Genomic DNA, 17379 nt, shown 5'->3' on the forward strand with positions numbered 1-17379 from the left:
GGAGATACATCTGCAAGTTTTGCATTTGTTGTTCTTCCACGGTCTGGTGCTGCTGTGAATTGGTGTGTCCTGGTCTGTGGGGAGCTTGCTTCTGATGATGAGATTGAAGAGGCTGCGGGGTTGTTTGAAGGCCAGAAGAGAGAGTTCAGGAAAGATTTCTTTCAGGATGTGGTCCCCATTGAGTATGAGTTATAGTTATTTGATGATATCCCATATGGGTTCCAGTGTGGGGTGGCAGGTGACAATTAGAGGTGTGTGATCAGAAAGAGTTTTACTTCTGTGTTAAAGCAGGCGTTCTCAGGGTGTTTGGGTAGCCCATCCCATGATGCAATCTACTTCTATGATGAAGTGTCCTTGTTTGGCGAAGTTGGTTTTAAGTGTTTTAAGGTGTATATCCCGGACTTTCTCCTCAGAGAACATTCTGTGGTATCTGAGATGCTGGCTGTAGATAACAGATTTCTTGGTGTGTTTGGAGTGATTATTGAATCTTTGAATGCAGGTTTGGTGGTCTGTGGGTTTCCTGTATAGAGATGTCTGTAGGGTTCCATTGTTGAAACTGATTGTGATGTCCAGGAAGCTGATGCTAGTGTGGGAGTGTTCTAGAGAGAGTTTAATGGATGGATGGTGGTTGTTGAGGTTAAGGTGGAAATCTATGGAGGGGTTAGGTCGGCTCTCCAAAGGATGAAAATATCATTGATGTATCTCAGATGTATCATTGGTTTTGTGGTGCACTTATCCAGAAATTCTTCTTCAAGCTGACCCATGAAGAAGTTGGCATATTGGGGAGTGATCCTAGTACCCATGGCTTTGACAAAGAGTTTGTTGTTGAATGTAAAATTGTTATGGATGAGGATGAAATAGATGAGTTTGGTGATGTGTTTGAGATGGATATCGGAGTGTTGTCCATTATCTTATAAATATTTGAGGCAGGCAGGGATGAGGGATGTTGGTGTATAGGGAGGTGATATCCATGGTGGTAAGGATGATGTTCTGAGGGAGGCTGTTAATGTTTCAGAGTTTCTGGAGGAAGTTGGTTGTGTCCTGGAGGAAGCCGGCCCTTTGTGTGGTTAGTTGGTTGAGGATGGTTTCTATGAGAGTCCTGATATTCCTTCAGTAAGAGTGCTGTGGCCAGATATGATGGGTCTGTCTGGGTTCCCTTGTTTTTGTATCTTGGGAAGTCTCTGGGGTGGGTTCATGGGGGATGAGGTTGTAGAGTTTCTCTTGGAGTTATTTGGTGAAGGATTTGATGATATTCTGAAATTCCTGCATACATTGTGGTGTGGGATGTTCTTTGAGTTCTTTATAGTAGGAGGTGTCAGAGAGTTGTCCATTGGCCCTGTTAATATAGTAATCCCATGTGAGGACTACGATGGCACCCTCTTTGTCTGCTGGTTTGATCACTACTTGGTGGCTGCATTTCAGGGACTGTCCTCTCAGCTGATCTCTCAGCGGTGGAGAGATTGTGATGTTTGTTAAGTATTTCACAATCAGTTGTTTTTCTGAAGTAATCAATGTAATGATCAAGAGTGTGGTTTCGTCTGCTGTGGGGTATTCAGTCAGACGATTTGTTTTTCATATGACTGTCTGGGGATGTGGTAAATGTCAGTGTGTCTTCACTATGAAAGAATTCTTTGAGGCAGAGTTGATAGAAGAATTCTTCTAGTTCTCCACATGTTAGTATGCTAATATGATCAGGTTCTGTGGTGAGGCAGAAGTTCAGTCTTTTGGGAGAGTACAGATACTTCAGCTCTGGTTGAGGACAGTCTTGAAAAATTGATGATGTTGGGATGTTATATACTGTCCATGTGGTCGGCCTGGTGCCATGGTTTCTCCTGGACGTGGTGTTCTGTGGTTTGTGGAGTTGTTGTAGTTCGTTCCACTTTTTCTTGTTGTACTGGATGTCTGTCATCAGTCTACTTTGTATTTAGCTGTGACACTCCCATGACCTTTCCTGAAGAAGTGCTCTGTGTAAGCTCAAAAGCTTGTCTCTCTCACCAATAGAAGTTGGTCCAACAAAAGATATTACCTCACCCATCTTGGCTCTCTACAAAACATTTTGTTATGTCAAACTGTCTAAGAGCTTGTCCACATGGAAACTTAGTGCGTGGTAAAGTGGGACAAGAATTTACAGTGCATTAGCCTGCTGCATGCTAAGTCTCTCCGTGGACCCTGGTACTGTACAATAAATGTTCCATACCTGTGCACTATCAAACTTTTAGTATGTGGTAGCAGGGTCCACACAGAGACTTAGCATGCAGCAGACTAGTGTGCGAGGTTTATACCCTGGCTTGCCATGCAGTAAATCTCCATGTGGATGAGCCCTTAATTTAAGTACTAGTATTTACGAAATAATGTGCACTGTAGAAACAGCTGTGGTCAGTTAAAAACTCTTGGAAAGCTAGCAGAAGGGGATCCAAATGATGTATTTTTGTGGTGCTATGAAATTAAGGATAATTCAGTTTTACTAGAAGAGAACGGTTGTTTTAATTCTTAGTCATCTTGTATAGATCTGTTATTAATTTAGAAGAATTTTTAGGGTTGTTCTATCATGATTGTGAGAAATGTACTTTTGTTTTCTTCCCATTTTTCTGGTTCTTGGATTTCATCTATCTTCTGTCATTTGTAAAAGCAAAAAAAAAAAATTAATTTCTGTTTTCTGTTTGTAAGTGTTTAAAACATTTTTAAAATGTCCTGTGCTGGAGTACTAGACTTCAAAAACAAACAAACAACCACCAACCTGAAGCAGATAATAACCAAATTTAAATTAAAATCTTTTCAATGTCCCTTTTTAAAATATGAAAAACAGCCCATATTGAATTAGATGGCACCATCTATTTACAGAAGGTCTTATTTTACAAGACATGTGCAAGTTCATTGACTTGGTCATTCTCTGCAAGTTAGAATTACATAGTGCTCACACCGTAGTGGATTTTGTTTGGATTTTTTAATAAGACAGTTAGTGAGAAATCCTACTTAAAACTAATCATGGCTAATAGAAACTTTAGAGAATTGCTCTCTTTGCATCATTTTCACTGTATTGCCCAGGTCAGGGTCTAAGATAATTTTTATTTTAAGACAGTTATCTACTTATGTATACAAAGCATAAATGTTCAGTATTGGTCAGCAAAGCATTTAAGCACTTGCCTAAGTCCAGCCCTATTGAGGAAATATATAAGCACATGTTTAATTTTAATCATGTGCCTGAGGCCCTTTCGAGTAAATGAGACTTCAGGACTTTGCTGAAGAAGGATGGTTTGCTCAATAGAGGCCAAACTGTGCTTGGTACTTTACAGACAAATAAAAGGCATAGTAATCCTTACCCTAAGGACCTTGTAATCTAAAGCACTGATCCTGCAAATACTTACACATGTCCTTAGATCTACCTATGTACCAGTTCTTGCAATTTTATTGAGTTTTGTGATATTTGGTGTTTTTCTTAAAGCATCATCTCTTGGAGTCAAGTGGTTACATGAAAATCTCAGATTTTTTTTTGAAGACAAGTTTCTAGCCCTTATGGTTGCGGAGAAAAGCTTGAAAATGTGACCTCAAAAGGCTCAAAACCCAGAAGGCAAATAAAAATACGTCAAAATTAAGGCGGTTTTGCTTTCATGTCCCGGCCCAAATCCTGTCTGAGCCAGGTCTAGAAAGTTAGTTTCAGTTAGATGAACTGAACATCTAGAATGGAAGATAGAATGTTTGAGAGGCTTAATGTACTTTTTAAACAAAGAGATTAAAAACAAGCAAAAATTTCTGATCAAGATAGCTGTTAAATAGTACTAAACCAATTATTGTGACCAGTTGTTATGGAACTACTTTACGTATTATGACACATGCCATACAAACTACCAGAGTAAAATGGTGTTGTGAACATGACATTGCCTGAATCCTCAATCTAAATGAACAGAGGACAAATAAATATAAAAATTTCAGGCAAACTGAAAATGATAGAAGCAGAACTGGTGGCCCACTATAATGAACAAAGGAGAGCTATCCTATGTGATCTTGGGGAAGGAGCAGAGTATTTGTATAGTAGCCATTTACTAGCAAACTACCATGTTTGATACAGGACTTTTTATCAAGAAAGGAAATCTTATCTCTGCTGACACTGATCATATAATCACCTAGAAAGCATGAGAGAAAAACTCTTGAAAAACAAAACAAGCAAACAAAAAACACAGACTAGAGTCTACGTATATCTATATTCATAAATACAGGATTGCTTGGGAGAAAAATGGAAGAACTATTGCTGAAAATAATTTAAACTAGATTGAAGGAGATTCTGGAATACATATTATAGGGGAAAAACAGCAGTGGCTGTGGGTGCTGTTGGGGGGGGGCATTAAATAATCTTGTAGGTCTAGTGTGTGAGGAAATTTACATTTATTAAAGCAGTAGGCAACAAACTATGTATCCATACTCCATTATGATCTTCAAAGATTCTCAGTCTGTTTGTTATCATCCATGAAAGCTTTTCCACATCACAGAAGCACTTCCTTCCACAGTGGAGAGAGAGAGTGAGTGAGTGAGTGTGTGTGTGTGTTGGGATGACTTGCGGGAGAGGATGGAGATGTATTTTTATTGAGCAGGGGAAGAAATTTATTATACAATTTGGACATGGGAACATCCCTTTGAAAATATTTCATAACATTGCCCCCACGAGTTATGGGAGGGAGGCATAAATGGAAATCAGAAAGACTGGTTATTTTATGAACTTGCACTTGGTTGGTTGGTTGCTTCCAGCCCCGAAATATTGTATAATATTTTACTGATGAGTGTGCACAGTACATATAATTTATTATGTGTAGTTTCTGGTCTACAAATTGGTATGTTAACTAGGGATCATAGGCCACCTGCTCCATCTGATGCCTGTGATTTTTATATAACTTAGAACAGCATCAAGCCATCTATAATAAATAACGGGAGTTTATTCTAAGTAATTAAAACCATTATTCACATTATATCAGGAAAGGAACATAATAACCCCCTGTTAAGATTGGTCTAAAGATTTGTTTAAATATTTGAATTTGTAGTTTAGATAAACAAACCATTGTTCTTAAAACAAGGGAGGGAAATAGACTTATTTTGTGTAATGAGTTGGAACACACAACTGTACCTGAGCTTTGAATACCTCCCTAGATTTTCACAGGCAGTAGGACACAATGAGTGCAGAATTCGCACTGGATTATTTAACCTGTCAGACTTGTGCCAATCAGACTCAACAACTGAAGAGACATAGTTGGACGAATATATTTTATTATATAGCAAAACTTTAATAGTAGTTGTACATATTTTCTCTTTTTGCAGGTTGTAATAAAAAAAATCGTTTCAAGTCATACAGTAGCTAGGTTAAAAGGATTTTTGGAGAGTTCCCACACTTTTTAGCTGATGTTCCAGAATGTACTTAGTTTCTTCTAACACCTAGTTTATCACTAGTAACCTTTTAAACCATGTACAGTTCCAAAACAGTGAGCTGAGTCATTTAGTGAGATAGATATGAACATTCCATAAGCTGATCCTTTTCACACCCACAACAGTTTGGTGACTGTTAAAACTTGGGTCCTTTCCTGTGGTGTTATATACAAAGTTTTGTATATTCTATCACTTTAGAAGAAATTAAAGAAACAAAATAATTACAATTTGCCCCATTACTCACACACACATTCCAAAACTTTGTGGGCCATGGGATAGGTGTTCTATAGGGTTAAATTAAATAGTGTATGGAAGTCTAACTAGAACAATCCATTTGATACTTTGTTTTATAGCCATAAATAGTGTTTCCTGTGTTTATTTTTTTCCAATTCTGGGGTTTATTCTCATTTTAGCATAAACTTAATATAATATAAAAACAATGTTTTTGGGTTGTTTTAAAAATGGCCATCAAAAAGGCCATTACCAGTCAGTTTCATTAACGGTCTTGATTATTTTTAAAGAACTACTTAAATATATTAGATGTTGATTTTTTAAAATGGTTTTAAAAGTCAAACATAGTGTCACACAGCTGCATAAAAAATACTAGTGTTATCATAAAAATCACAGTACCTTACTGGAGTCCTTAGGCATCCTAACTCTTTTTCTTAGATATGGACATCTTAATTTCAGAAAAGGATTGCATGGTGTTGGTACTTGGTACAGAAAAAGCTAAGCTTTTCTGAACACAATCTGCCATTTTTTGCCATTATTTTATCTTGCCTTTCCAGTAGCAAAGAAATTGCAGTTCAACACTGTTAGGAGAAGGCTTATTACGATATTTATAGAAATCTGAGGACAACCCATTAGACGCATTAAAGTGATATAGGAGAAAGGTACAATATCCGAACTTTCCTTTCCGAAAGGTGTATTATAGAGATGAGCAAAGTGCTACAAGAAGGCTTTGTTGACATCAAAGGAAATGGTGTATTTCTTTGCACCACTGCTTGCCATTTAAAAAGATGCCTATCAGAAGCCATTGCTTCTTCACTGGCAAGCAGACCATTGAAAGCTCACATTGCTGAATCAAGCCCATGCAAACTGTCCTCAAGTTTCCTCTCTAACTATAGTCTAGTGTTCACCCTAATAATAATAATTGGTGTAAAATCCTGGCTCCGCTCAAGTCAATGGCAAAACTCTCATTGACTTCACTGGAAGTAGGATTTCACCTCTGGTACAAAGGTCTTCTGATTATAGCTGCTTTATAATATGAACAAAAATACAGTCAAGGATTAGGTTTTGAGTTTTAGAATACAATAAATAATGTGGGTGCTGCCCCCACTTCACAGATGAGCAGAAGTGCTGTGAGGGCTGGCCCTGCCCCCAGAGCCCTGATCAGCTGGGGACTGGAGAAATTGCACTCTCCACCTGTACCCCCTCACTCCATGATCTCCAATTGGCTAGAGAGCTGGCTGGAAATCTGGCCCCAGGGTCCTGCTGCCAGCTCTCTTCTGATTGGAGGATGGGATTATTGTGATCCAGAGGGCACAGAGATATAGGGATCACCTGTGTTCACCAAAAGAATGTCATGTAGGGTCCCAGTGAAAGCATGTGTCACACTGGTCAGCATAATAATTGTAAGATATATACATGGGAAATATATGAAGAGTTATGTTTATGTACTAAAAATTATGTTCTCTGGGTCTGTGAGTTAAGACAGGTCACCAGAAGGTAATCCACATACACCTGGCATGCTTATCTCACTTTGGCTGGTCACATGCAAATTCAGTATTGTATCATTCACAATGAATGTCCTGTCTGAGCAAAATGCTAATCAATAGATTATGGGGGATGGAGGAAAAAACAAAAACAGCAGGAGTTATCCTGCTTAGGAGTAAGACAAAATGACCTTCTGAAACTCTATCTAGGGTACAGCGGAAACACTAGATATTCCTTCAGTCTGTGAGGACGAGCTGCCTGTGGGCTTGGTTTTCTGAGAAGGGGTCTCAACCAAACTGGTTGAAAAGGCTGGGGAAAAACTTGTGGTGAACTATCTTGTTGGAGATAAGGGAATGCCTTTTTAGGTAAGTTTAGTGTCTAGAAAGCATGTTATGATTTTGTTTATATGTAACCATTTGTTTAGAATATTCTTATCACTGTCACTTCTTCGATGATAAACTTATTCTTGTTTTCACTATATATATAAAATTAAGTGCTGTGTGCTATGCAAAGTGGTGATCCTGAATTGAATCTTACAAGCTGGTATGTACTGTTGCTTTGGGAACAGTGGATGTAAGAGTTCTGGGAGAGTTCAGTGGAACAGGCTGAATGCTCCAGAGGGACACCTGAAAGACTCGGGGGTTGGTATGTGCTTATACGAAACTGTACAGAGAGAGCGAGGCCTGTTTGTGTTGCCAGAGGCAGATGGTTTCAGGGAGCTGATCACAGACAAGGCTCTCTCACTGGGCTGGTGGTTGGGCTGGGCTGGTGGTAGTAAGGTGCCTCATAATCCTTAGTACCCCTGGGAAGTGTCACATTACTGTTTAAGAAGGGACTAGGTGGCCTGCAGGAGAGGGCATATGCTGCTGCTGCAGAGACACAGCAGACAGAGTCTGAGCTCAGGGCAGGGGGATGGGACCATGGAGCTGCCTGAGTGTTTGGTTCCTATGAGTGAGCACTGCACATGAGAATTGGACACCAAAGGGAAGGAAGTACCTTAATCTGGGACAAAGGAGTGGAGGCTGGAGGGGCCCTGGAGACTGTTTGTGATTGATGGAGGTAGAGTTCCTTTTAGGCATCTTGTATTTATGTTGTACTTCCATGAAGTGACTGTGCTTTACAATGGCACCGGGGTTCTGTACATGCTAATAAAGGGGATAGGGTAGATCAGTGTGTTGGAACAGCTCTGGAGTGAATTCTTGACTTTCCAAAGGTCGTAAGTGTTCGGAACAAACTAACAAAGAGTGGAGTCCCCACCACGTCTTTTGCTGGGCTGCACATAGTACAGTCTTTGCATCTGAGCTCATGTACGTACTTGGGCTTAGATTTTGACTCAGGTAAGGAAGCAAGGGCTTGTCTATCTGGTGATTTAGTGTGTGGCATGCCGGGATGTAAATCTATAGTGCTCTACCCTGACATGCACTAAATGGTCATATGAACCCTGCTGCTGTGTATTAAAAGTTCCATAGTGTGCTCTGAGGCACTTCTGAAACAGCAGTATGTCACAAAAGAATAGCACAGGCATGTAGGGACAAAATCAGAAAGGCTAAGGCACAAAATGAATTATACCTAGCAAGGGACATAAAAGGCAATAGGAAGAGGTTCTGTAAAACACACTACGAACAAGAGAAAGTTGAAAAGAAAGTGTAGGTTCACTACTCAACGGGGAAGGAAAACTGACATGAAGAAACCAGAGGTGTTTAATACTAATTTTGCTTGTGTTCCCTAAAAATGTTAATTGTGACCAGATGCTTAACACAATTAATAAGAGGTGTTAATTATGACTGTTAATTAATGTGTAAAGCTAACATTTGCCACGGTGGATACTAAAGCGATGGGTACTATAGAAACACCTTAGATAGAACACCTTAGTGCTAGGATTAACCAGAATGCACACATAGTCCTCTAATGACTACTGAATGTGTGGTGTCTTCCAACCCCAAACCTATTTGGACAATTATTGCCTGAACATAAAATAAAGTTACCAAAATTTGCAGCAGAAGGCTGATGGTTGCCCAAAGATCTTGTCCCTAGTTTTTGTATCAAATAAGTCTGTTAACTTTTGGGGTGTCAAATAATAATTCCATTGCCTCTTCTAAAGTCCATAAGCCAGTGAGCATGCACATAGTGGTGTGATCCCAATGGAGAGAAGGGATAGCACATGGAAACTCTTTTTAAAGGTCCATTCAAAAATGGTAAGGTTACCTGTTACTTCAGTAAGTCCTAAGCAATCATCCTTTGGGCAGAAGGTCAAAGTATTGGCCCGAAGTGAATCAGTCAAGTATTTGATCAAGAAAAGTACTTGAAATTTCAGCATAAAATATGTAGTTGGGAAAACCTGAATTACATCTTTCCCAGTTTGTATAAAAGCAATCCTGTTTGCACATGCCACATTATAAATCCATAGAATTTGAAAAATGTAAATAATTATAAGGAAATGAAACTGTATTCTTTTTCCTAGAAGTTATCATAACATCTCTTGCAGAAACAAAAAAAGTTAATGTGAATTTCTGTTCACCTTGATAATAAGCCCTTTTCCTGCCATTGCCACACAATTCACAATGGAGAGGCAATTACAAGGGGTTTATAAAGAAATAACTGAGATATGAATTTCAAGGTTGGGGAAGACAAACCACAAAGTTAGAACTGGCACATGATAATGTAATTACCTTCACCTATCTTCAATGGGAATTTTTTTGTAGACCAGTGGGAGCAGAATTGGGCCCTAAAACTGTGTAATCTTATTCTGTATCCTGTGTTGGTGCCAAATAAATTGTGAAAAGATTCTAACAGCACTGCCTGTTTATTTTAAAAAGCCTGGTCTTCATGTAGTCATAAATAAAGAGTAATCAAGATGGGAATGCTTAATCATCTTTTCATCCTTCAGGGGGTTAAGCAAATATGTCCATGATAAACTTGATCACTGTCCAAAAATATTTATTTTTATGGAGCACAAATGACTGAGTATTGTAACTGGGCCAAATATTACAGTCATTGTTGGATAATCCTACCATTTCCTAGTTTGTCAAGGTATCTCTAGAGACCATACATTCTGTTGGTTTATTTAATCACCATGCCATTTTCCTTTAAAAGACTAATAATTTTCAAATTATTATCAAGATATTTGTATTACCCGTACATGCATACTGCATTGTAACATTTAGACTTAGAATTGCATAAGATGACCAAATGAAGCTGAACTTTTCCCATATGCATGGTTTAGAAGATATAAGTCCATTTATTTGTAGATGAGTTTCCTGAAAAAATTACCCAGCCATGAAACTTTTAATGTATCTTGTGTGCATAAATCCCACCATTCTTATGCACCTGTGATGAATTTGGACTAATATGTTGTAGTTATATTTGCAAAGATTAGGATAGCCGCATCACTATCTAACAGGGTTAATGTCACGTTCTTCACATCACTTAGAAGAAAAAAAATGGCAGAACTGCCAGAGTGCTGCAACATAGCAATTTGTAAATTATTTTGAGGACTGTAGATTTAGATAGTGAATGCTAAGACCAAATAGGGACACGATGCATTTCAGTAATGCTTTTCATATCAGATTCTCAGAGTACTTTATTTTTAAAAATGTGTCCCTTCATTTGTCACTGTGTGTTTGTGCAAATCTTAAAAACAATACAAAATTAGTTAGCCAGTGTTAACTAAAAATAAATAGACCCAAACCACAGAATTGTTAAACATAACAAATAACCCTGTCATTACCCCGTCAGGCAAAGGTTAAAAGAATAGATGGATTTTTAACTGTGCCTTGAGTCCAACAGAGGGGCTCTATCAGACTAATGGGAGAGGCTCAGAGTTAATGAATTAGTCAATAGTCTTATTAATTATGCCCCTTACATCCTTCCATTCAAATGTAGTTGTGCATTGTAATTTACATATTTTCTTAAATTTGAATGAACAGTTGGGACTTTAAAAGATCAGCCTATATAGATTGTGGCTAAATTCAGTAAATTTATCTCTAGTTCTGTTTTAGATACATGGCATCTCATTTATTGCTGAGATATTGGAATCGTTCAGCCTCACTTAACTTCACCACCATTTTTAAACATCTATGAAACGATTTCTTCTAGAATTTTCTGTATACATGCACTCACATTATGGACTTAATTGTTCAACCCTTACTCATGCACGTCAATGGGACTACACATGTGAGTAACTTTGCCCAGACATGATCATGCATATATAGCCTTTCATAAGCATAAGTAACTTTGCCCAGACATATATAACCTTTTATGATCATCCATATATAACCTTTCATAAACACATAATTTCTGTTGGTTTATTTAATCACCATGCAATTGTCCTTTAATAGCCTAGTAATTTCTAAATTATCATCAAGCTATTTGTATTACCCATACACGCACTTTGGGATACAAAAATTAAAGTTCCTGAAAGAAAATTGTTAATTAATGTTGTGCCATATTCCCAGAAATGAGACAGGGACTGTGTTAACCCTGTTCTGCAGATAAACATTGACAGGCACTGAAAGGCCCCATATACACATGCTTCCTCTCATATTTTCACTGTCTCTGTCCCTCCAAAAATAGGCTCCATAAAAAACAGGAAAAGTGTTTTTTGAATGACTTTATCTGAAGAGGTTTTACTGGTTCTGATAGTGAGTCTTTAACTGCCAGAACAGTGTGCTGGCAACATCAAAAGAATATGAATAACCAGCAGCTCTTACTGTCAACAGGAGAATCCAGAAGCCATTTGTTTTTATTCTGCACACAGCCAGACCTTTTACATGATATCGAAACTATCTGCCTTCAGCATGACAAAGTCGTGGTGAAAGGTACTATTTTAGAATGTAAGTGCTTATTTCCAAGCAACAAACAAACGGCCAACTACAGATAATCACTCAGGGAGCCACAAGAGACAAGTTTAGAGATACAGATCTTTATCTCAGATATGAGATAATTCCCACACTTCAATGTGTAAAGTGCATTTAGCATTGTGTGAAAGTCCTTAGCGTGACTTAGGAACATATCTCTAAATACAGTTCCATATCCAGAACATATCTCTAAACACCAATTCCAGTTCCACAGTCAATCAGGATGCCCTGTAAACATGATAAGGGTACTGGTTGTACATTCACCTCATTAGTGTTTAAAGCAAAGAAATGCCATCAGACTGATTTCAGAAACACAAGCCAACACAATAGGTCAAGAGGGAAAACTGAAATCTCCTCAGGCTCCTGTGATTTTGAGCTAATACAAGTTTTATATTTATAAAATAGAAGGCTCATTCTCATAAACATGTGAGCTGATTCATCTTTCTTCCCTTCACCACTAGGTAATCTGACAGCTACTGTAGCTTTTTGATCCCCAGCATAGTATCACTTTGTTATTATTGACCCGTTAATTCACTTTTCCACTCAAACAGGAAAACACAGTGAAGTCAGCAGGAGCTGCTGAGTGCTCAGCACCTCTAAAAATCAGGCCACTTATTTAGGAGCCTAAATATGGACATGAAAATCTTGGCCTATATAGACCCCAAATTGTAGTCAGTTAGGGCTGAACCCTTATTGCAATGCTCACTCTGAGTAGCCAGACTGGGTTGTGAGTAGATGAACAAGAGGGAAGAATCCTCTCTCACAGGCCTGGAGCATATGCAGAGCCCCTTCATGGGGGCTCTGCTAAATTAGACCTCCATGCACCTTACACATCCCTTCTGTGGGGTGGAGGACCTGCATGGTGGCAGATCCTCTGGCCTGGCCCTTTCCTTCCCCACATCCTGCACTCTGCCATGCAGATAGCTCCTAATGAGTAGGGGTTCCCAAATGAGGCACCTGGCCTTGCAACCGAGAAACTGCACTTCCTTTGCTTCCAGGGGACCCGCCACAGCTTTAGGGGAAAGGACAGGACTTGTCCCTTCGTGATAAATAACCACTCCCAATCACGTACATTGTAAATCGCTGTGAGGTTATTTCTGCTAGAATGGTTGGTGTGGGGAAGTATAAGGGTTTTACTAGCATGAGTTTAGCTCACTCATGACAGATATGCAGGAGTAATGCTGGTCATCCCAAACCATTCAGATATGTCCTACTAAACCATCTCCCCAGAACTTACTCTAATATTCCAAACCCTGGAGTGGCTTTGAGCAGAAGCTGGTTTTATTTGAATCGGCCTGTCAAAGAACTGTTTCCTTGTTCCCACAAACTTGGAATTTCTCCTGTAAAAATTACTCCCTTCCTGGGGACTGAGGATGAGCAAGACTCAGTTCTGGGCTGACACCAGCTATTGCATATGCTTTAGTTTCTGACATATTATGGTACTAGACTTTATAGAAATATGAACTTTATACTATTGAAGATTCCCAGCTCTCAACCAGGATACACAGCACTTGCTTTTAACCCTGGAAAGGTCTGAGATCCTACTCTAAAGCCAGGATATTTCATAGGTTCATAGAAATTACCATATTGGATCAGACCAGTGGTGCAGCTAGTCCAGTTTCTTGTCTTTGAGATTGGCCAGTACCAGCTGCTTCAGAGGAAGGTGCAAGAAACCTTGAAGAAATGAGTTATGGAATAACCTGCCCACAAGAAAAGTTTCTTCCTAATCTCCATGAGTTAGAAGCTGCTTTATTTCCTCAAGCAAAAGAGTTGATAGCCCTTCAAAACTCTGGGCTATTTTTAATCCTTACTATAATAATTTGGGATATTCTTCTAATCCATATAAATAATCCTTTTCTGAATCCTGTTAAACCATTGCCCTCAATGGTATCTTGCAATGAGTTCCGCAAGCAAAAATTGGAGATTGGTCCTGCTTTGAGCAGGGGGTTGGACTAGATGACCTCGTGAGGTCCCTTCCAACCCTAACCTTCTATGATTCTAAGCTAGTGGTGTTGTATGAAAAAGTATTTCTTTTATCAGTTTTATATTGCCAACTTTTAATTTAATTGAATCTCCTTGTTCGGGAATTATAATGAAGGGTGAATAGAATTCCTGATTTACCTTCTCTGTATCATTTACTATTTTGTATATATTCATCATTTCCTTTCTTGTTTGTATCCCTTGTAAGATAAATAGTTCCAGTTTTTTCAATCATTTATCATATCAGAGTTTTTCTCATCACCTGTCTCTAAACCTAATCTATTGTTGCTGATATGCTTTTTCTGAGATAGGACAAAGTATTCCAGATGAGGGTATACCACTGGTTTATATAACGGTGTTATCATATTTTCAGTAGTATTCTCCATCCCATTCCTCAGACATTTTGTTTGTTTGACCACTGTTGCACACTGAGCAGAGTTTCATTGAGCTGGCCACAATGATAGATACTTCTTCCTGAGCTGCTAATGTTAATTTAGAATCTAGTAAGGTGTATGAACACTTCACATTATTTCTTCCCATATGTATTATTTTTGTATTTGTCAGCACTGGATTTCATCTGCCATCATGTTGCCCTTTCACGTAGCTTAGTTAGGTCCCTCTGATGCTTATCACAGTTTACTCAACTCTTGACTAACCTTACAAATTTTGTGTCATCTGCAAATTTTGCTACCTCACTGATCACTTCCATTTCCAGATCATTCATAAATGTATTAATATATAGAAATAATAGAAAAAATAGAAAAATCTAATTAGGTTATTATTAGAGGTGTTTCACATTTGAGTTGTAATTTTTCTCTTGTTCTGATTTTATATATATATATATGTGAGTGTGTATATGTATGTGTATGAATAGGGAAGACCAAAGGGAAGCAGGTGTATACATACATGTGACAGGTGTCGGTCGGTCCTCCGAGCTCCTAGGGGCGATGGAGAGCTATGGTCTCCGTGGTAGGCCTCAGCCACACCTTCCGGGCCTTGGGGAATTAGCGGGGAAGGTGTGCTGGCACGAGTCAGTGGTGCGCCCCTCAGGCAGGGGAGCGCCGGCACGAGTCAGTGGCACGCCCCTCAGGCAGGGGAGCGCCGGCACGAGTCAGGCCCACCCAACTCCACTGCGTTCCTGCCCAGGGCCCTGGCAGTGGCGGGAGGTGAAAGTCCCGCAGCTGGGTCAGCAGGGCCGTCCACGCCCACTGACCAAACACACCCACCCCACGGTGTAGTTCGGCCCCTGGGCTACTTCCTACCCAGTCTCTCAGGCGGGTTGCTCCGGTCCCTCCATCTCGTCCGAGTATTCCGCTGCGGGCTGCTCCCCCTTGGTATCGGACTCATGCTGGCCCGGGCTGCCGTCAGGCCCCTCCAGGTCCTCTGGGTATTCAGCGGCTGGCAGCCCTGGTTGACACAGGCCTTCCTCCCAGTCAGGCTCCTCCTTGCCCAGAGCTTCGCCTGGGTCAGCAGCAGGATCGTGAGGGAGCAGCCTGTGTCTGTCTCCCTCCCTGGTGCTCTCCTCACTGGGCAGAGGGCCCCGCCCTTTATACTTCCTGTCCCACCCTTCCCCTTCCGGGGATTAGCAGAAGCTTGGCCTGGCCCCACCCACTCAGGCTGCAAGGGTGGCTCTTTACCCTCTGGTTCGGAGGGGAGCCAGCCTGGCTCCCTACAATACATATATGTCAGAGTTAGAAAATGAAACAGACAAGTACAATTTCTTTAAGCCTGTGACACTGTTTTTTTCAATCAAGTTCAAATCATGTTTAATCCTCATTGCCAGTCTGGTTTGTAGGCTATTTTGGCTACTCAGCTTGGATGGAATTGACCTGAATAAGAAATTGGTTTGAATTTAACTTGGATTTAAATTTATTTTAAACCACAGTGTAGATGGGACCTTTGATGAATAATGAAGACTTAGTTTCAGATCATTTTATCCACTTTCATATCACTGCATAGTTTTGTTGAACATGCAATTACTCAAAAACGTTGATTTTTTTTAAATTAAAAAAAATATAGAAAAAAGTAGAAATAATTTCATGAGACAATAGGTTATTTCTTTTTCTTCTTTCTTTCTTTCCTCCAGTCGAGGACTCCTGCCCTGTCAATCATTTTGTGAGGCAGCAAAGGAAGGTTGTGAACCAGTTCTGGGAATGGTAAATTCTTCGTGGCCTGAGTTCCTCAAATGTTCCCAGTTCCAAAACAGAACTGAAAATGACAACACCACGAGGGTCTGCTTCTCACCATGGCAAGAGAGAGGAAAACAATGTACGTTACTTTGTTTTAATCACCAAATTGTATTTATTAGGTTTTGCTTAATAACGCATCTTTGGGTAAATTTAGCCTACAAAATCAAAGCTTCCAGGGGATGAAATTGTGATTACAAGATGAGGTTGGTAGCGTGGCCTATTATTAAGATTGCCCAACACTTCCCATTATAAGAACCTGATATGAGTTGTTGTTTTGACAAACGTTAACCATTTGGGCTGAAATTTTCCATGCTGCGTGCATGCTGGAGGCTGATATTTTGAGGGGGAAATTTCAGCCAAAACAGTATAGTTGCTTCCAAGAACAAGGCTAGGGAAAAGTAATAAAATATGGTGACCTTTTCTCTGAAAAGCTCTAGCAACCCCATACTTTGGAGCAAGATCTTGAAATTTGGCAGAGGTGCAGCCTTTGTGTCAGGAATATGCCTTTTGCTGTTCCTGTGAAAATCCACCCAAATTTGGCCAAATTTATAAGCCTTTTAGGAATTGCAGACTGCACATGCTCAATACAGACTCAGACTTTAGGAGCTAAAACCTCCAAAGATTCTGTGTGCACCGAGTGTGCTCCATCCTAGTACTGACAGGATTGTGTATACACCATCCCTACAGAGTGACTGACTAATTTCCATTCCCAGGGGGAGCCATACACTGGAATTGAAGGCAGGGAGTCTGTCTCCCTTTTATTCTTAATCATACCCCTCCCTCCCGCTTGCACCAAGGCAGCATGGAGAAGGAAGGTGCCAGACTCAGGTGCAGGGAGGACAAGGACTGTACTGGGAAGGAAAAGAGTGAATTTGGATAAGTAGCTAGAGAGACTTGGGATCAAGTGGGAGGGAGAGAAACTGTGTCCAGAAGTTGGGAGGGGACTTGATTTGGAAGCTGGGGTGGGAGAAGAGGACTGGCTGGGTAAGGAGATGGGGACTGGGAGGTGATGGGGGTGTTGGAAGGGGAGCTAGAGACTGGTTGGGGATGGAGATAAGGGCGGGGGAGGCTGGGACTGGTTGGATAAGGAGACTGGGAGATGGGGGTGGAGGAGACTGGGACTAGGAACTAGTGGGGGGCAGGGGAAGGAGGAGACAGATCTGGATGTGGAGGGGAGAACAAGGATTGGAAGGTCAAACAGACTGGAAAAAGGAGTCAAGGAGTGGGGA

At 40.1% G+C, this 17379-nt stretch overlaps 1 protein-coding gene across 1 annotated transcript in view; it reads left to right on the top strand.

Annotated features, from left to right (window-relative positions):
* The window catches only part of CORIN (corin, serine peptidase), a 320230-nt gene that overhangs the window by 127760 nt on the left and 175091 nt on the right, over nucleotides 1–17379 (top strand). Inside the window, exon 5 of the mRNA XM_084626359.1 lies at nucleotides 16048–16229. Coding sequence (XP_084482485.1) covers nucleotides 16048–16229 — 182 coding nt within the window. The remainder of the gene's footprint in view (nucleotides 1–16047; nucleotides 16230–17379) is intronic.

The sequence above is a fragment of the Lepidochelys olivacea genome, assembly GCF_965140295.1.
Source record: "Lepidochelys olivacea isolate rLepOli2 genome assembly, chromosome: 4".
Lineage (NCBI taxonomy): Eukaryota > Metazoa > Chordata > Testudines > Cheloniidae > Lepidochelys > Lepidochelys olivacea.